Source organism: Vicugna pacos, chromosome X (genome assembly GCF_048564905.1).
Source record: "Vicugna pacos chromosome X, VicPac4, whole genome shotgun sequence".
NCBI classification, from domain to species: Eukaryota; Metazoa; Chordata; class Mammalia; order Artiodactyla; family Camelidae; genus Vicugna; species Vicugna pacos.
Window position 1 is genome coordinate 104,554,930 of NC_133023.1, and position 18,773 is coordinate 104,573,702.

Sequence of the window (18,773 nt, forward strand, 5' to 3'; positions counted from 1 at the left end):
TTGGTGTGAGGGTGTGGGCTCGGGTCAACAAGGGGGCGTCCCAGGACCCGCCAGGGCTGAAGCTGAGGACCCTCACGGAGGACAGAAGTGGCCCCACAGATCCCGCCCCTGCTGTCAGCCCTGGGAGGGCCTGGGTGGGATGAGCACTCGTGGGGCCCTGACTTCCTGACATCCGGGTCTCGGAGGGACTGGGGTCCTGGGATGAGGGGCGGGGCCTCGGGTGGTCCAAGGGGAGGCCGGTTTTGCCTGAGTCAAGGTGAGGACCCCGAGGGAGAACGCAGGGATCCTGCACCCCGGGACAGTGTTGGACCTTGGAGGCCAAAGGGCAGGGTGACCACCGGCGGCATTTCCTGCCATCCGGGCCTCAGAGGGACTGGGGTCCTGGGATGAGGGGCGGGGCTTCGGGGGTTCCAAGGGGGGGCTACATGCCGCCTGAGTGAAAGTGAGGACCCTGAGTGAGGAAGGAAGGGCCCCGGAACCCAGAAAAGAGACCATCCACAGACAGGGAACCTTGCTATCAGCTGCCCAGTGGCCCGAGGGCAGGACAGGCCCACGTGTTGTGTCGTGACTGCGGCTCCCTGGTCTCAGAGAGACCGGGGACTTTGTGTGAGATGGCGGGGAACCCTCAGATCTGCAGAGAAGAGAATCCAAGTTCCCACTGGGAGTGAAGCTGACGACTGTGAGCGAGCAATGAGGACCCTGGACCCCAAAACACAGTCGGTCCTGGGAGGCCACAGGTCGGAACAAGCACAGGCGGCATTTCCTGCCATCCGGGTCCCGGAGGGACTGGGGTCCTGGGATGAGGGGCGTGGCTTCGGGGGTTCCAAGGGGAGGCTACATGCCGCCTGAGTCAAAGTGAGGACCCCGAGGGAGAACGGAGGATTCCTGCACCCTGGGACAGTGTTGGGCCTCGGAGGCCTTGGGGCAGGGTGAGCACCGGCGGCATTTCCTGCCATCCGGGCCTCAGAGGGACTGGGGTCCTGGGATGAGGGGCGGGGCCTCGGGGGTTCCAAGGGGAGGCTACATGCCGCCTGAGTCAAAGTGAGGACCCCGAGGGAGAACGGAGGATTCCTGCACCCCGGGACACTGTTGGGCCTTGGAGGCCTTGGGGCAGGGTGAGCACCGGCGGCATTTCCTGCCATCCGGGCCTCAGAGGGACTGGGGTCCTGGGATGAGGGGCGGGGCCTCGGGGGTTCCAAGGGGAGGCTACATGCCGCCTGAGTCAAAGTGAGGACCCTGAAGGAGGAAGGAGGGGCCCCTGAACCCAGAAAAGTGGCCACCCCACAGAAAGGCGCCCTCGCTTTCAGCCGTCCGGCGGCCCGAGGGGAGGACAGGCCCACGTGGTTTGTCCTGACTTCCGCATCCGAGTCTCAGACAGACTGGGGACATAGTGAAAGGGCGGGGGCCTCAGGTCTGCGGAGGAGAGAATCTCAGGGCCGCCTGGGAGTGAAGGTGCCGACCGCGAGTTAGCATTCAGGGACCCTGGACCCCAGAACAGAGTTAGTCCTGGGAGACCATGGGCGGGAGGACCTCGGGCAGCAGTTCCTGAAATGCGGGTCTCGGAAGGACTGGCGTCCCGGAATGGCGGGCGGGGCCTCAGGTGGGCTGAGGGGGGAATCTCAGCTCCTGCCAAGACTCAAGGTGAGGACCCCGAGGGAGGAGTGAGGGGACCATAAACCCCAGAACAGAGGGGACGCAACGTATCCTGCCCCTGCTGTCAGCCCTGGGAGGCCCCCAGGCGGGATGAGCACACGTGGTGTGTCCTGACTTCCGCATCCAGGGCTCAGAGAGACCGGGGACTTACTATCACGATGGGGCCCTCAGGTGGTTGGAGCGCAGAATCCCAGGTCCCGCTTGGAGTCACGGTGAGGACCCTGAGTTAGCGTGGAGAGGACCTCCCACCCTAGAAGACTGGGAACCTGCCAGAGCCCAGGCCTCCTGCCAGCACGGGGGTCCAGGGCTGTGCCACAGTGTAGACCCGAGGTCTCCCCTCTTTCTCTCCCAGGGGCTCCAGACACCGAGAGGCGAAGGCCTCGGTGTGAGACACGTGTCCTCGGATCACAGAGCACATGAGGCCGGCAGTGCCAGGACTGAAGGTGAGGTGTGGGCCCTGAGAGTGTGCCCAGGGGCTCCCAGAACAGAGGGGACCCCACGAGGCCAACGTCCACTCCACATACCCCCTGTCGCCCCCAAAGCCTCGGGCTGTTCCGGCTGCACCCTGAGGAGCCGCCTCACTTCCCCCGTCAGGTTCACAGACGACCGTCCACCAGGAGGAGAGCCCCTGTGAGGCCGAGGGCACCCCTGGAGACGAGACCTGTAAGTGGCCTTTGTTAGAGCCCCCCAGGGTGGATTTCTCAGCCCGGGCCACTGACACTCCCTTTCTTCCCCAGGCCCGTGGGTCCCCATCTGTCAACCCTGGCCTCGCTCCTCTCAGCTGCCCGACACAGCTCACTGTGCCTCCCGTTCAGATGCGTGACATCCACCAGACTGAAGCCGACTTTCAGGACCCAAGAGAGGCTGAGGATTCCGTGGATGAGCAGGACATTTGGGTTGAGGAGGAGGAGGGCGCATCCCCGCTGTCTCCCTCCTCCTCCTCCTCCTCCTCCTCCTCATCTTCCTACTCAGTCTGGTTCCTGGGCACTGGCAAGGAGGCGGCTAATTCTGGGACACCCAGTCCCACGCAGAGCCCTCAGGGTGTCTGCCCCTCCCCCACAGCCGTGGCAGCCCCTCCATGGAGCCAGTCGGAAGACAATGGCCTCAGAAGCCAAGGTGAGGAGAGGCCCAGCACCGGCCAGGACCCCGCAGATGCCGAGTCCTCACACCCAGACCCATTCCATTTGAAGGTGGCTGACCTGGTGGGCTTCCTGCTCCTCAAGTACCGCACAAAGGAGCCGACCACAAAGGAAGACATGCTGAATGCGGTCCTCAGAGCTGACCAGGACCACTTCGCTGTGGTCTTGAGCCAAGCCTCTGAGTGTCTGCAGCTGGTCTTTGGGGTGGATGTGAACGAGGTGGACCCCAGGGAGCACTTGTATGTCCTGGTCCCCACCCTGGGCCTCACATGTGACGGGATGCTGGGCGGTGGGCAGAGCTTGCCCAAGAACGGCCTCCTGGTGATGCTCCTGGGTGTGATCCTCCTGGAGGGAGAGTGCGCCACTGAGGAGAAGATGTGGGAGGCACTGAGTGTCATGGGGGTGTATCCCGGGAGGGAGCACTGCATCTACGGGGAGCCCAGGGAGCTCATCACCAACGTGTGGGTGCGGGAGGAGTACGTGGACTACCAGCAGGTGCCCAGCAGCGATCCCCCTCGCTACGAGCTCCTGTGGGGGCCCCGGGCCCATGCGGAGACCAGCAAGCTGCAAGTCCTGGAGCATTTCCTCAGGGTCAATACAAGGAATCTCTGTTCCTTCCTGTCCCTGTCTGAAGAGGTGTTGAGTGATGAGGAAGAGTGGCCCTGAGCCAGACTTGCAGCCGCGCTCCTTCCAGGCCCCTGTCCGGCAGCTTCTCCTGTCGGGCCAGAAGTGAGTCCATCCTTCACTATGTGTTTGGAGGGCGAGCAGGCAGCCTCCTAAGGGGTGACAGCCCGGGCCAGTTGGGGGGACACGGTGTACAGCATCTCTGGGCTCCTCCCGTCCCTTATGATGACACGGAAATTGATCTTTGTTTCCTGTAGGAATTTTTCAGTGGTGTTCCTTGTATCAGAAGATTTAATAAGCTTCACTATCTAACTTTGTCAATGGCATTAATCCCAATGTCTGTATCCTTATCCAGTTCAAACACAAGAGTTTTGCTGTTTTGTGAAACCAGTTGTAAATCTCCCATCTTACTGTGTCATCCTGAACAAGATAACATGGAATTAGAATTTGGGGGAGCAATGAGAAGAAAATGTCTCCCTCCCTCGGCCTCGCCCCAAGTGCCCTGAAGAGGGACGCCGGTACCTCGGAAATGCTCAGCCAGAGCGACCCAGTTCACTCTGGGTCCACGTGCTGATATCGCCTCCGTCTCCAGTGGTCGTGACCTTGAATAACCATGTTCTCTTAGGGGCAGGCCTGGTTTGTGGAAGGGAAGACATCTGGGTGCTTCTCTCTTTGTGCACAGGGCTCGTTGACGTTGGGGACACTTTGCTGTGCCCAGAAAACTTAGGTCCCGAGGAGGTTGTGGAACTGGAGAATCGAACCGTCCTGAGCAACCTACAGCAGAAGTACCTGAGCATGCTCTCCAACCCCCGGTGGTTACTGGAGCCCGTGCCCAGGAGAGGCAGAAAGGGCGTCTTCCAGGTAGACGTCCCCAAGCACCTGATCCCCTTTGGGCAGGAGGCCTGAGCAGTTTGGGCTCTTGAGGGGAGGTGACCGAGAGACCAAGCTAAACCGTGACACGGTCAGCTCGCCGTCACGCCCTGGACGTGCTCCCCTGGTTCGCTCTGAATCGGCGCCGCCCTGGAGGGCGCTCCCCACTCTGTGCTGTTCCCGGAAACAGATGTGTCCACTGGGACGCGGGGACGGGGTAGCGGGACCCCTGCAGGGAGATGCCTCCCTGGGCTCGGTGACAGAGTCTCAAGGACTTTGGACCTCTAGGACAAGGGGAAGCGGCCTTGCAGGCCGCTCATTCTGGCCCTGCTGATTCTGGATTGTGTAGAGAAATATGTTTTGAGAGAGCTAGTGAGTGTTTTCCCCGCCTTTGTTCTGGTCACAACCCCTAGAGGGTCTGAAGAGCATCCAGGAGACGATGTGGGACGGCTGGAGCGGGCGCTGAGTGCTTGCCAGGGAGTCACCAACCAGCGACGGCCTGACTCACGGGCAAGAGGACATTGGACTCAGAAACAGCACCGTCTGCCTCGCAGATGACTCTCGCCCTGTTGTAAAGTGTCCCTTGGCTCGCGGAGCCGGTGTGTTAGACGTGCCGCACGGCCGCTTCACGTGCCAAGAAAGGGTCCTAACTACAGCCCTGATGGAAGTGAGCAGTGCTGGTGTTCGCCTGGTGGGAGATCTTTTATACATTTGTGGGGGGTTTGGTCACTTGACAGTAGGGATTTCAGTGGTTGTTACCTTCGAGGGTGACGGGCTTCCCCCCAGGCGTTTGACTGCAACCTCCCGTCTCTTCGGAGCCAGGCTGCAGCGCTCTCAGCCCTTGGTGGAGGGGGTGGCCCTACGTTTCGGCGGGCCTCTGTGGGGGGGGCCCCTGGATCGGGAGCTGGAGACGCTGAGCTGCTGGTCAGAAACTTCTGGCATCCTTGGGGGACCCAGGAGGAAGACCCTCCTGCTCCGGGATGCATGAGTAGTTGGGGGGAGACACCCCCGAGGTCAGAAGCCAGGCTGTCTGTCCCCTGACGGGCAGGCCCGGCCCAGGGGACCAGACCTTCCTGGGCTTGCCTCAGTGCTCGCTCCCACCTCCTTGGGCGGGTGTCCGAAATGCCACAGCTTCAGATGAAAGAGGCCGATGGGGACCAAAGCCTGCCCCCGGCCGGGGTCTCCAGCCTCCGCGGGCTTATCTGGTGAGACGTGTGCGGAATCGAACGCGAGAAAGAACACGGACCCGCGGTTCTCGCAGATTCTTTATTTAGCCCCGGGGAGTTTTGCTTGTCTTTATTAAAGCCCAAAATGTTCATGGTTACAGGACGGTGCTCTTCGTGTGTCTCTAGTGGTCTGTGAGCTCAGGGCTTTGGGTTGTCCTTGAACCGTTCGCAGAGAGCACACTTGTAATCTGAAGAGCCCTCGGGCTCTTCATCTGCCGCGGGCCTCCTGGTTGGGGGCCATGAGCAGAAGGGCCGCGAGCAGCATGCAGTAACCCGTGTTGCACGTGGACACCACCGAGCTGGGATCGGGGCAAACAGGGGGGCTTCTGGGCAGCTCCCCTGCACCGTCCCTTCCGGCAGTAGCCGGGGGCACTAGCGTGACATTCCTGGAGGTGCCCTCCCCACTCGGGCCGCCCTGCTCGCTGGAGGGACGCTGCACTACCACCAACCTGGCCACCCGGCCGGCAGACAGGACGCCAGGGAGCATGAAGGCCCGGATGCCGCTGGGCACCTGAGCACGGGGGGCTTCCCTCTGGGTCTTCCTGTCGGCATCTTTGGTGGAGTCATTCTGATGGAAAAACTGGGTGCATCTCATAGGTGGGGCGGCTTGCTTCTTTCTCTTTGGGGTGGTTGCGCTGGAAGCGGGCCGAGCAGTTGCTCTCGGGTCACCTTTTCTCCACATGTTCTCGATCAGCAGGGGCTTCTCTCTCTGAAAGTTGCAGTTGTGGTAGATCTGAAAGGACATGAATCATTCTCGTCATTTCGGGGGAAATATTCACTCCTCCCCGCCCACCTCCATCATAAAGGTCTTGTTTGACTGTGGAGAAAAGGTCTTTTTAAATTCCTGGCAAGGTTTATTTCGCCCTGGAGTGTGCGCTCACTAAAGCTACGTGGTGCCTGGGCTGAGGTGTCACTCTAGCTCCCTGACGTGAAGTGGCCCCTGGGTCTTCGGTCACACCCGCAGGGCATCTCTAAGGGGCGAGCCTTACATGACACGCCGGACTGCCTCAGCCTTCATTCAGTACTGGCTCGCAGGAAAAAAGTCCCCCTCGGGAATGAACCCCGTTCAGCACATCACTCATCCGCTCAGGACTGGGAAGCTGTTCCAGAAACAGAGAACTCGGGAGACGGAAGGGCTGTCTACGTTACCATCAGCCTTTTCTTCCCCGGAGAGCGACCCAGAGTGCCGGGCAGGTGTATTTTCCTGAACCCGTAGAGGTTCAGTTGGCGGATGAAGCTCTTCAAGCTGTCTGTTTCAAAGATCCTGTCTGCGCCGCGCCGGCGAAGAACCTCCCGCTGGAAAAGGTCTTCCTCGATGATCAGCATGTCTCCCTTGTCGTTCCAGCGCACGGACTTGAAGGCCTCGTCCTCCACTATCATCCAGAGCTTTCTCGGGAAGGAGATCCCAAGAACACCGTGGGTTCCGTCCACGTTGGCGGGACCTGGGTTTGGGTCCTGTGGTGGCTGGTTGTCTTGGGAGCCTGGATCTTGGCTCTCGGCCTGGTCGCCGGGCTTCTCCAAAATCTCCCTCAAATCCACCTTTGGATCCGGGGATGAACCCGATGGGGCCCCCGCTGGGGGCTCTCCATCAGCTGCGGGGGCCGCCGTGGCCGTATATTCCTCGTCGGGGCTCTGACTCGCCATGCAGCTAGTCTAGACCAGGCACATGCTCTCCCTGAGACCAGATCACTGAGCTCTCAGGGCAGAAGTGCCTTCAGTCTGAGCAGGGACGCCCAGTAAATAGTGTCCGCAGAATTCTAGAATCTCGGTAGCAGGGCAACCAGCGACTTTGGTCATCGTCCTCTTTATGTGTCACGTGAGGTCCCAGAGTTGGTCTGGACAGGGAGCCCTGGCCGAGGGGAGGGGAGGGGAGGGGTACAGAGCCCCCAGCTTCTCTGTTTTCCAGAAGTGTAGGAAGGTATGTTCAAGGTCCCGGCGAAAGGCTCCCATCTGCTGCCAGGCACCTTTCTCCCAGGGGCCAGGCCCTGAGTGGGCGGAGAGACATGATCCTGTTTCCATCCCCAAAGGTTGGGGAGGCCTGTTGCCAGCCTCCGATTTGTTCAAGGGCCAGGCCCTGGCTGGCCCTGGCTGGCCCTGGCTTGGCTGCCACCAAGGCGGCAGGGGTGAGATGGGCCCCGGGCGACTGCACCTCCCGGAAGTGGTGGTCCGAGTGGGCTGGTTGGCCCAGGCTGGCTGGCAGCGCCCGCCCCCCCGCCCCCAACAGCTCCTGCCTTGGTCTCTTCCAGCTGCTCCTGCTGGCTGGTCAGTCCAGCTCTGATGGGCCATAAGGAAGTGTCCCGTTCTCCTGCCCCTGGGTCGAGCTGTCCCCAGAGTGGGGCTGTGTGGGAGCGTGTGGGGGCACTCCCCACGTCCCACTTCAGTGTCACCAAAGCACCTGGCACATAGCGTTCCCCCCGTGCCGCGTGAGCGGATGGCCGCATCCTCCCCTGTGCTTTGGAGCCTCCTTTTGAGCTCTGCTGTCCGCAGCCCCACCCCTCTCCAGAGCACATGGGATCCTCTTTAGTGCCCATTTCTTGCCATAGAAACTCCTCGTGGCCCGAGAGCACTCACTTTCAGAACACCTGCCTTAGTCCGCGTCAGAGCACCTCCCTCAGACCTCGGATTCAGCCTCCCCTGAGGCTGCTCTAAGGCCCTCTTCCCTCTTCCCTGTCACTGGGGGGGTTAGGCTCCTGCCCTGCCAGATTGCTGGCCTTCCGCTTCCAACTCGGCTCTGCCCTGCTTCTTCCCCTTTGCAGTCCTTGATCTGGGGGTTCAGCATGTATTCTGATCTGTTGAGAGCAAGCATTTCCCTGGTCTGCTCCCAGGCCTGCCCTGCTCGCCTTCCCCGAGCCAGCCCCGCCCCCAGCCCTGGGTCCCCGTCCCGCCGTCACCTCGGTGGCAGGTACACTGAATAATTTTGCCTGCTCTGGGTCCGGTACTTTTCAAGGGGCCTACTCTACAGACTCACTGCCAAGGACAGTTCCTACTTGTTGAGCTAGACGTGACCAACGGAAAGCCCGTCCACGTGTGACTGAAAATAGATGAGGCTCTGGGTGTGGGATGGGACAAGTCCAGCCCGAGAGCCGTCTTCACCACAGATGGCAGGACAGACAGGACAGCGGTCTGGGGGGACACGTGTTCTGTAGCCGCTGTGGTGACTGTTCTTCATAGTCACTGCACAGGGAGAGAGAATGGGACCTGGAAAGGCCCGTCTGCCGGGCTCCTAGGTCCTCATCCCAGCTCTGCCGCTAAGGAGAGGCGTCTGTCCTCTCTGAGGGCCACTCCCTGTTCCAGAAGGGGAGGGCAAGGGGTTCGAAAGAGATTCTCCCAAGGGGCCTTCGAGTCTGAGGGCTGTCGGCCTTCGTGGAGCTCCTAGGCCGAGACTGGAGCTTGGGCGCAGGTCTTTGTGCCTCTAAACAGGTTTACAGAGCACTTGTTCGGGTCACTCCCTCCTGCAGGGACGTGTCCTTAGAGTTCGAACTTCAGTGGAGGCCACGGGGGCGTCTCAGGAGGGGGCCCAAAGGCTGGGACATCGGCGGGCCGATCCCAGCCCTGTGGCCTCGCCTGCCGCCCGCTCCTTCCAGCCCTCCCTCACACCCTGGGTCTGGTGGGCCTGCCCCCTCACAGGTCTGCCTCCCTCCATCCCACGCACCCCTGCCCTCCCCGCCCCCGCCCCCGCCCCGGGCCGGCTGGGCCGTGGCTTTGTGTCGCGCCCCAGGGGTCGCTCTCAGCCATGGCTCAGGACACCTGTTACTCAGATACCAGCCCTCACGACGTCCAAGGCCTGCCTTTCCCAGCCTGGCCCGCCGGCCGCTGCGCCTGCCTTAGCCCCCGGTGTCCGCCAGCCCAGAGGACCCCCAACCGCTCTCCGTCACCGTCCATGGGCCCTGGGCCAGACCCGCACCCAGTCCCCGGCTGCTCTGGGACCCGCCAAGAACTCCCCTGTCTGGGCATGTCCTCAAGCTGCCTCGTCGGGTGGCAATGCCCGTCTCTATCCACAGGCCGCTCTGCATGTTGGGGCCCGGCTTCAAGGCCGGCCCGGCTTCAAGGCCACCTCGGCAGTCGGGTCTTCCTGTGGTCCCAGGCTCCCTCCCAAGGCTCCCACAGCCCGCCTTGCATGTCCAGTCCCAAGGTGGGGTGCTCCTGTCTCCCTGAGAGCTTGGGTGTATCTGCCTCCCCCTCCAGACCCGGAAAGAGGTCCTTGAGGACAGCAGACTAGGACAGGACGTGAACGTGGTCCCCAGCGTATCTTGGAACGAACAAATTTGTATGTCGCCCAGGAGCTGGCTTCAGTGTCCTTGAAAGCAGCTGTGCACGGTCACTGCGACAGTTCGAGCAGGTCGGAGGGCGCCTGCCGTCCCTTGGCGGTGCTGAGCGCTCTGCGGCGCAGCGCCGTGGACTCTTCCCGTCTGACCCGGGGCAGGTGGCAGGGAAGGCCCGGCCCGGGCCGGGGAAGGTGGAGTCGTGGGCCTAGGATCCGCCTGACGGAGAAGTAGAGCCGGCCTGTGGTCCACTGCGGACGCCCGAGCCCACGGCCTCAGCCCAGACTGGGGGCCTTGTGTCTGCCCGGAAGCCACCTGCACCCCACAGGGACAGCAGCAAAGGGGAGTCTTCCTTGTCCAGTGATGACTCATTTCGTAGTTGTCCAAGGCCAAGGAGACCCGGGAAAGCCATCCTTAGAAGCTCAAATGGCACAGGGGCCGTCGGGTGCAATGCACTTTCCAAAGGAGCCCCAGGCAAGCTCTGTTACGGCCGCTCCCCTCCCCCACTGGGGACAGGGAGACGGTGTCAGGATGTTCCCTAGTGTTAACTTTTCTGCAGCTTCTGAAAAGTCTACGTTAGGGATGTTATCCCATAAGAAATGTGGCCTTCAAGACCCAGTCAACCACAATCCCAATCCCAGTCTCAAGCCCGGTCTCGCGCTCTGGCTCTCGCTCTGTCGCTGTGTCTGTCTCTGTGACTGTCTCTCTGTCTCTGTCTCTCTCTGTCTCTGCCTCTGCCTCTGTCTCTGTCTCTCTCTGTCTCTGTCTTTCTCTCCACACCCCCACCCCCTGTGATGACCAAGGCAGCAGGTCAGGTTCGAGTTGGCCAAGAGGGCCCCGGGGAAGGAGGGGACCAGGGCAGGGTGCTGTCGTGTGGGATAAGGGCTGGGACTGGACAGCAGTGCCACCACCTGGCAGGGTCAGCTCTCAAGAAACCGCAGACAGTCCTCACCCTGGCTTTGACTGTCACAGTCACCTTCCTTTCTTGGTCCAGCTTTTACTACCTGGGCCTCAGGATCCTACTTTCTGTCACCCGACAGACACCACGAGGACACTGAGGAGAGAAGTGGACTCTGGGTCAGGAGGTGGGCCGCAGGCTGCGATGGGTGGGCGCAGCGTGGGCTCTAGATGAATTCAGACCAGGGGTCTCGGCCCCACCCCGTCACTTACTAGCACGTGATCCTGGGAAGGTTCCCGAGCCCCACGACCTCAGGGTCTTCATCTGTGCAGTGGGCGGGTGTGAGGAGGCCCGTCCCGCAGGACTGCAGGGGTGCGTGTGATGTGCGCCAAGCACCTCGCGCGGGGCGCGCTGCCTGTTGGAACCGCGATGATTGGCAGGTGCTTCTGATTTTCTTTGGCCCCAGACCCTCCCACTCCCTCCTCTGGCACTTGGCTGGTTGGTTTGTTATCCAGGTCATGTTAGAGAACACGCAGCTCAGTAGGATGTGGAAGAGCTAATCAGCCAAAAAGCATGTCTCCTAAATGAAACTAAGTAAATTCTTCCGATTAGAGGCTAGGTTACACTGAGGGGTGGGGGAGGGTTCCCAGCTGGACTCAACACCGAGCTCCTACGAAGGGAGTCAAGGAACAACCTTTGCCCCCTCCCAGCCGCCCTTCCATCCGAACTGTGGCTTCTCAAACCCAAAACACGCCTTCTTCAAGTCTGGCCGCCGTCACCTCCCACAGAAGGAAGCCCAGCTTCCCAAAGCCCCCACCTGCCCTGGCTCTGCGCACTTGCAATTGGGTGCTCTCTCCCGGACCCCCTCCGCCTCGCCGCTTCTTTCCCTTGTTCTGTGGGACTTCAGGGACATGTCACCATCTTCCTGATGTGACTGGGCTCCTAGCCTGTCCTTCTAGGTGTGGGGTGTGTCTTGCTTTTCCTAGTGTCCCCACTAACACAGAGCCCTCCGGACAGCAGAGGCTCGGGGAATGTGTGCGGATGAAGTGAGATGGTGAGCAGGGATCCTGTTGATTCACACTGATTTTCTCCTACTTTCTTAAATAACCCATGGAAACCCAATTAAACATAGGGATATTACACGTATAAAATGACAAACAAGAAGGGGTAAGAAGCAAGTTAATATTTTTACTTTTATTGTTCTAAATCTTCCCTCATCTGTATCATTGCTAATTACTCTCACATTTCCCAAACAATTCTAATTGCAATTCCATATTATGTCATCCAGGATGACCAAAAAAAAAAAAAAAAGAGAGAGAGAGAGAGAGAGATTTCAGTCTCCTTTACAGAAGAAGAAAACTGCTGTGTTTGAACTGGATAAGCATACACTCGTTGTGATCACTGTCATTCACAAAGTTAGATACTGAAGCTTATTAAATCTTCTATTAATAGGAACAGCACTGAAAAACACCTACAGGAAACAAAGATCAATTTCCATGTCACCGTAAAGGACGGGAGGAGCCCAGAGATGCTGTACGCCGTGCCCCCCGAGCTGGCCCGGGCCCTCACTCCTTCCAAGGCTGACTGCTCGCTCTGCAAACACAGAGTGAAGGATGGGCTCCCTTCCTGCCCGGCAGGAGAAGCTGCTGGACAGGGGCCTGGAAGGAGCGCGGCTGCAAGTCTGGCTCAGGCCCCCTCTTCCTCATTGCTCACGGCCTCCTCAGACAGGGACGGGAAGGAAATGGGACCCTCACTGTTGAGTCTAAACAAATGCTCCAGGACTTGCAGCTTGCTGGTCTCCGCGTGGGCCCGGGGCCCCCACAGGAACTCGTGGCGAGCGGGATCGCTGTTGGCCACCTGCCGGTACTCCAGGTACCCCTCCTGCACCCACGCTTTGGTGATCAGCTCCCTGGGCTCCCCGTAGATGAAGTGCTCCCTCCCAGGATACACCCCCATGACACCGAGTGCTCCCCACACCTCTTCCTCAGGCACCCCCCCTCCCCCCAGGACGATGACACCCAGAAGTATCACCAGGAGGCCGTTCTTGGGCATGCTCTGCTCACCACCCTGCATCCCATCACAGGTGAGGCCCAGGGTGGGGACCAGGATGTACAAGTGCTCCTTGGGGTCCACCTCCTTCACATCCACCCCAAAGACCAGCTGCATGCACTCAGAGGCCTGGCTGAAGACCGCAGGGAAGTGGTCCTGGTATTCTCTGAGGATACTCAGCATTTCTGCCCTGGTGGTCGGCTGCTTCCGGTGATACTTGAGGAGCAGGAAGCTCACCAGGTCAGCCATCATTGAAAGCTCTGCACCTTGGCGCAGGGACTCGGCACCGGCAGAGTAGGAAGAGGAGACTGAGGAGGAGCAGGGGTACCGGGGGGATGCGGCCCCCTCCTGCTCAGCCTCCAGCTGCTGCACATCCACCAGGCCCTGGGCGTCTCTTGGGTCCTGAAGGTCTTCCACAGCCTGGCGGAGCTCACTCATCTGAACCAGGGACATAATGACAGGTGTTGGCAGCTGACAGGAGTCTGGGCAGCGGTGACAGGTGGGGACCCAGTGGCCTTGTGGGAGGACAAGCTTATCGACCTTCCCAGGGTTTCTAGGGCTGAACGAGGTTTACTTTGGTGTCCCATCTTTGTTGTGGGCGTGCGGGTCCCCTCACCCTTCCCTCGGGCCCTCACCTTGACTCCTGGGAGGACCCGGGACTCTTCTCTCTGTCGCCAAGGCGTGGTTCCTTCAGATAGGATCTGACCCGTCCTCTCACACCAAGGTCCTCACCTCCCTGAAAGCCGGGAGAGAAAGGAGAGGAGGCCCCTTCCCTGCTGTGATTCAGGACAAGGATACCTCTGGTCATTGACTTTGGTTTCTGTGCACAGTTCCTTGTTCACAGCTCCCAAAGCCCTTGGGATGTCCTCAGTGTTGAGAGTGATGAATGTGCTGTTTTTGTTTTTCATGTGAATGAGATGTGTTTGCAAAGCACCTAAAATGGGGCTGGTTGCCAGAAGAGCCAATCATGTGATTAAAAGTTTGGATCTTTTGGCCCCTCCCCAGCACCACCAGGGAGGGGAGAAAGGCTGGAGATTTGAGTTCAATTGCCAATGGCCAATGGTTTAACCAATCGTGCTTATGTAATGAAGCCTCCGTCAAACCCCAAGAGGATGGGTTTGGAGAGCTTCTGGGTTGGTGAGCAGGTAGAGAGCTGGGGCAAGTGGCACTGTCTGAGAGAGCGGGGAAGTCGGCCCCGCTCCCGCACACCTTGGCCCTAGCACCTCTTCCATCTGGCTCTTCGTGACTCATGCCCTTTATGTTCAGCTGGTGATCTAGGAAGTAATACGTTTGTCAGAGACCTGTGAGCCACTCTAGCAAATCAACCAAACCTGAGGAGGAGGGCGTGGCAACCTCTGGAGGTCTTTCAGAAGGACACGTCTTTCAGAAGGACAAGTAACAGCCTCGACTTGTCACCAGCGGTGGAAACCCAAGGAGGAGGGAGTTGGAATCCCCAACCTACAGCTGGCCATTTAGCAGCACAGGGAAGAACCTTGCCTTGCGGTGGGCTTCTGAAGTGGTGGGGGGAGGGCAGTCTTGGAGGACTGAGCCTGAACCAGAGGGTCTGATGCCATCTCTGGCTAGACGGTGTCAGAACGCAGTTGAATTCTTGAACACTCTGCTGCTGTCTGAGAACTGTTGTTGGTCCGGGGAACCTCTCCCCTACGTGGAAACTGGTCCCAGGATCCATTTACACAACATCCACCCCCAGCCCCCCGAAAAAACCAGAAGCACTGGCAGCGGGGATCGGCCCCTCTGCCCTGGGCGGAGGTGCCCTCAGTGCCTGGAGGCCATGCATCTCACTCCCGCCAGGGCCTGCTCTTCCCCCCTGCCCCCACCTGGGATGACGAGTTGACATCTGCCCGTCAGACCCAGACCTCAACTCCCTGAAGACTCCCACCTTCCCACCCAGGATGGAAGTGAGCACGGCACTTAGGGCCACCACTGACTGTTCCTTCCAGGGCTGGGAACACGGGTCAGCTGGACCCGGTGGGGTCCTTCCTCTCCTGAGATGGCGGGGTACATTTGGTCCTCATGGAGAGTCCTTGCCTTGACACGTGGGATATCCTAGGACCGCTCCCTCTGCTGGCCTGATGCTTCCCCTCAGACCAAGGTCCTCACACCCTGAGATACCCCACCCCCAACCACGTGACGGAAGTGATGGCAGGCCCCATCCGGCCAGACCTGACTGGGGACTCCTAGGGCTGAAACAGCTCAAGCCGGACACTGTAAGTTCCCATCTCTTTTGGGGTGAGGGTCTCCTCATGCCCTGCATCCACCCAAAGGGTCCTTTTCCTGAGCCCTGGCACATCCTGTGAGTCCTTCTGCTGCTGACCGGTTGTGGCTCCTTCTGCCAACCTCAGAACTAGGTCTGAATTCCCTGAGAGCCTGGGGCAGAGGTGAGGGGGCAGCACCATTGGCCACTCCTGCCCAGGGACTTCAGGGATGACAGGGGGCAGGGCCGGATTCTGTGGGCTCGCTCTCTACTCTCAGTATCAAGACATTCACATTTACGCCCAGCAAGTCCTGGAACCTCCCCTCCGCTAACATGAGGTTGTCCCCTGCAGGCCGACACCACCATCGCACTGAGTTTGAGGATAAAGTGGGGAGGTGATGCCTCCTGACTTACACCCGGGCCTCCCAGGAAGGACCAGAGGAGCAAGTTTCTGTTGAGGCCCCCTCTACCTGGGGAGGGGGTCTGCCCAGTCCTACTGGGGGTTCCGGGGAGACCACCCTCTGCACATCTGAGCCACACTCCTCAGACCAGGGACTTCACCTCCCAAGGACCTCTGAGTAAGAGGTCAGAAAACATCTCACCTGGTCACCCTGCTCTGGGGCCTCCAAGACCCAGCACAAGGGCAAAGGCTCCCTCACGGTCCTCACATTGCCCCCTGGTAATTTAGGATTCTGTCCTCTGCCCATCTGACGCCCCGCCCCTCATACCAGGAGCCCTGTCCCTCTGAGACCGGGATGTCAGGAAATGCTGCCTTTGGTCATCCTGCCCTATAGCCCCCCATGGCCGACTCTGTTCCGGGGTGCAGGGTCTCTTGGTCCTCCCTCAGGGTCCTCACCTTGACTACCAGGGGGACCGGGGATACCCTGCTCTGCATACCTGAGGTCCCCCCTCCTTATATTAAGGCCCCAGTCTCTCTGAGACCCGGATGGGGAAGTCGAGACACCAAAGAGCAACGTGTGCTCATCTCGCCCTGGGGCCTCCCAGGGATAAAAGCAGGGGCAGGATCGGTTCGGCGGGTCCCCACTGATCTGGGGTCTCTGGTTCCCTCAGTCCTCCCTCAGGATCCTCACCGTGACGCCAGGCAGGAACGGGGATTCCCACCTCAGCCCATCTGAGGCCCCGCCCCTCAAACCTGGGCCCCATTCCCTCTGAGACGCGGATGTCAGGAAATGTGCCTGTGGTCATGCCACCCTATGATCTCCCAGGAACGACTCTGTACTGGGGTCCAGGGTCCCGCAGTCCTCCCTCACAGTCCTTGCTCACTGTCCTGACAGGCCCTCCGCCCTGCGTTTCCCAAGCTGAGGCTTCGCTCCCCACAGCAGCGCCCCAGTCCCTCCGAGGCCCGGATGCGGAAGTCCCGGCACGCTGCCGTGGGCTCGTCCGGCCTGAGGCCTCCGAGGGCTGACTGCCGGGGTAGATATCTTGGGGTCCCCTCAATTCTGGAGTCCAGGGTGTCCCCAGTCCTTCCTCAGGGTCCTCACCTCGGCGCCCGGCAGGAACTGGGATTCTCTCCTCAGCCCACCCGAGGCCCCGCCCCTCAAACCAGGTCCGCAGTCCCTCTGAGACCCGGATGTCAGGAAATGCTGCCTGAGGTGATCCGGCCCCATGACCTCCCGGGACCGACTCTGTGCTGGGGTCTCTGGTCCCCTCAGGCCTCCCTCAGGGTCCTCACCTTGACGCCCGGCAGGAACTGGGATTCTCCACTCTGCCCCCTTGAGCTCCCCCTCCTTGTACTACATCCCGACTCCGTCTGAGACCCGGATGCGGAAGTCAGGGCACGCTGCCATGTGCTCATCAGCACAGGGCCTACCAGGGCTGACTGCAGGGGTAGATAGCTTGGGGTCCCCTCTATTCTGGAGTCCAGAGTCTCCTAGATCCTCCCTCAAGGTCCTCAGATTCACTCAGGCGGCATGGAGCCTCCCTTCAGCCCACCCGAGGCCCCGCCCCTCAAACCAGGTCCGCAGTCCCTCTGAGACCCGGATGTCAGGAAATGCCGCCGGTGCTCACCCTGCCCTGTGGCCTCCAAGGTGCAACACTGTCCCGGGGTGCAGGATCCCTCCGTTCTCCCTCGGGGTCCTCACCTTGACTCAGGCGGCATGTGATCTCCCCTCTGGCCACCCGAGGCCCCGCCCCTCATCCCAGGACCCCCGTCCTTCCGAGACCCGGATGTCAGGAAGTCAGGACCCCACGAGTGCTCATCCCACCCAGGCCCTCCCAGGGCTGACAGCAGGGGCGGGGATCTGTGGGGCCCCTTCTGTCCTCCCTCAGCGTCCTCAGCTTGAGCCCCATCAGGTCCTGGGACGCCCCCTTGTTGACCCGAGCCCACACCCTCACACCAAGGCCCTCACTGCCCTGAGACCCCCCAGGGGAGTCTCTGGACTCACATGAGGCCACCAGGCCCAGGGCTTCCCAGGACTGTGGACGCCAGGGGCTGAGATGGATTCCATGGGTTCCCTCAGCCCTCCCTCTGCTCCTCACCTGGACTCCTGGCTGGGCCTGGACACCTCCCTCTGCCCACCTGAGCTTGGTCCCCTTGGACTCAGACCCTCCAGAGCCAGGACACCAGAGAGGGAAGCAGGGATGAGGGGGTGGGGATCTGATCCTTGCAACCCTGCCTGGGGTCTCCCAGGGGTGACCGCAGAACCGACCTGGATGCCTGCAAACCGAGTCCCCACACACGGTTCTACCTTGACTCCTGGCAGCGCTGGGCTCCTTCACTAGCAAACCTGAAGCCGGCCTCCCTCACCCAGGCCCTCACCTCACTCACCTCCCAAGGTTGGGGCATCAGTGCCCATCACATCTGGACCCCGAGCCCAGGGGTATCCGAGGGCTGTCGGGGGTGGGGCGGAGGTGGATTCCCTGGGGGCCTCAGTCTCCTGTGTCCTCACCTTGACTCCTGACAGGACTTGGGAGCCGCCCTCTACCCTCCTGAGACTGCGTCTCTCAGACCTAGCCTCTGACTCCCCGAGTTCACTGAAGAAATGGGGGCCGGGGAATGATCAGCCTGACAGCCCCGCCCGGGGGTCCCCAGGATTCTGGCGCGGGGCCGATTTGCATTCTTAGGGTCCCTGTGTTGTGGGGTGGTTGGACCCCTCTGTCCTTACCCCGGAGGGCCCTCACCCACCCTCGCACACAAAAGCTGCAGTCCCAGCAAAGATGCTGGAGGGGACCTGCCTCCTGGTGACCGTGAAGGGGCAGAGAGCAACACACCTTCCCTCGCGGGCTCCCCGACAACTAGCCTGACTTCGTAGACGGTCTATTCGAAAGACTTACCTTTTCCTGAAGAGGCTGAGCAGTGGCAGGGGAGTTGCGGATCCCTTGGGTTGATGACTGGATAATAGTACGTGTTCCAGAGCCGTGATTTTCACTTGTTAATTCTCATCCATAGTAAGAACTACATTTTTCATCTGCAGCTACTGTGCGTGTATCTATATCATGTCTAGACTGTATGTGCTTATGTGCACGTACATCCACACACCACACACATGGACCAAACATGCCACGTGTGCCCCATGTGGAAACCTGGGCAGTTCCCAGACACAGGTGCCTGCCCTGGGCCCTGAGGCGCGGATCCCTGTCCCCTTGCGGGAGCCCTGAGAGCCCACCGGACCCGAGGGCACCATGCTTTGAGCTACAGGCCTGCCGCCTGCCTGACACCCCATCTGCCCAGGGCAGTGAGCCTGCAGGAGAACGTGGGCCCCCCAGTCGGCTGGGAGAGAAGCCGAGCAGAGTGGGCAGGAGGAAGTGGGAGCAGGGCCCCAGCCTGAACACAAGAGCAGACTTCAGAGGGCCGAGCCTTTACCCCCACGTCCAGGA

At 60.6% G+C, this 18,773-nt stretch overlaps 3 protein-coding genes across 11 annotated transcripts; 1 reads left to right on the forward strand and 2 right to left on the reverse strand.

Annotated features, from left to right (window-relative positions):
- Positions 1-478: 478 nt before the first annotated feature.
- On the forward strand, positions 479-5,343 carry LOC102528615 (melanoma-associated antigen 8-like). Of its 5 annotated transcripts, XR_012067583.1 has the most exons (5): positions 479-737; positions 2,006-2,096; positions 2,248-2,316; positions 2,391-3,521; positions 4,099-5,343. XR_012067583.1 is itself a non-coding variant. In XM_072956565.1 (4 exons), exons 2-4 carry the CDS (start codon positions 2,070-2,072, stop codon positions 3,456-3,458), a joined length of 1,164 nt encoding a protein of 387 aa, XP_072812666.1. In that variant the 5' UTR covers positions 479-737; positions 2,006-2,069; the 3' UTR covers positions 3,459-3,806. The 5 variants fall into 5 exon arrangements, 4 of the variants coding, with proteins under 4 accessions (XP_072812666.1, XP_072812667.1, XP_072812668.1 ...); XM_072956565.1 differs by lacking the exon at positions 4,099-5,343 and having other exon boundaries at positions 2,391-3,806; XM_072956566.1 differs by lacking the exons at positions 479-737; positions 4,099-5,343 and adding an exon at positions 855-929 and having other exon boundaries at positions 2,391-3,806.
- Positions 5,344-5,538: 195 nt separating this feature from the next.
- LOC140691980 (heat shock transcription factor, X-linked member 3-like) lies at positions 5,539-7,235 on the reverse strand. Its single transcript, XM_072956569.1, has 2 exons — positions 6,662-7,235; positions 5,539-6,245 (listed from the first exon to the last, which is right to left on the reverse strand). Exons 1-2 carry the CDS (start codon positions 7,154-7,156, stop codon positions 5,721-5,723), a joined length of 1,020 nt encoding a protein of 339 aa, XP_072812670.1. The 5' UTR covers positions 7,157-7,235; the 3' UTR covers positions 5,539-5,720.
- A 4,605-nt stretch (positions 7,236-11,840) lies between these two features.
- LOC140692005 (melanoma-associated antigen 10-like) lies at positions 11,841-17,061 on the reverse strand. 5 transcript variants are annotated; one of them, XM_072956656.1, is made up of 3 exons: positions 16,965-17,061; positions 13,357-13,497; positions 11,841-13,159 (listed from the first exon to the last, which is right to left on the reverse strand). In XM_072956656.1, the coding sequence occupies exon 3, from the start codon at positions 13,157-13,159 to the stop codon at positions 12,359-12,361; it is 801 nt and encodes a 266-aa protein (XP_072812757.1). In that variant the 5' UTR covers positions 13,357-13,497; positions 16,965-17,061; the 3' UTR covers positions 11,841-12,358. The 5 variants fall into 5 exon arrangements, with proteins under 5 accessions (XP_072812757.1, XP_072812759.1, XP_072812756.1 ...); XM_072956658.1 differs by lacking the exon at positions 16,965-17,061 and adding an exon at positions 16,630-16,874 and having other exon boundaries at positions 13,357-13,457; XM_072956655.1 differs by lacking the exon at positions 16,965-17,061 and adding an exon at positions 16,630-16,874.
- Between the last annotated feature and the right edge of the window lie 1,712 nt (positions 17,062-18,773).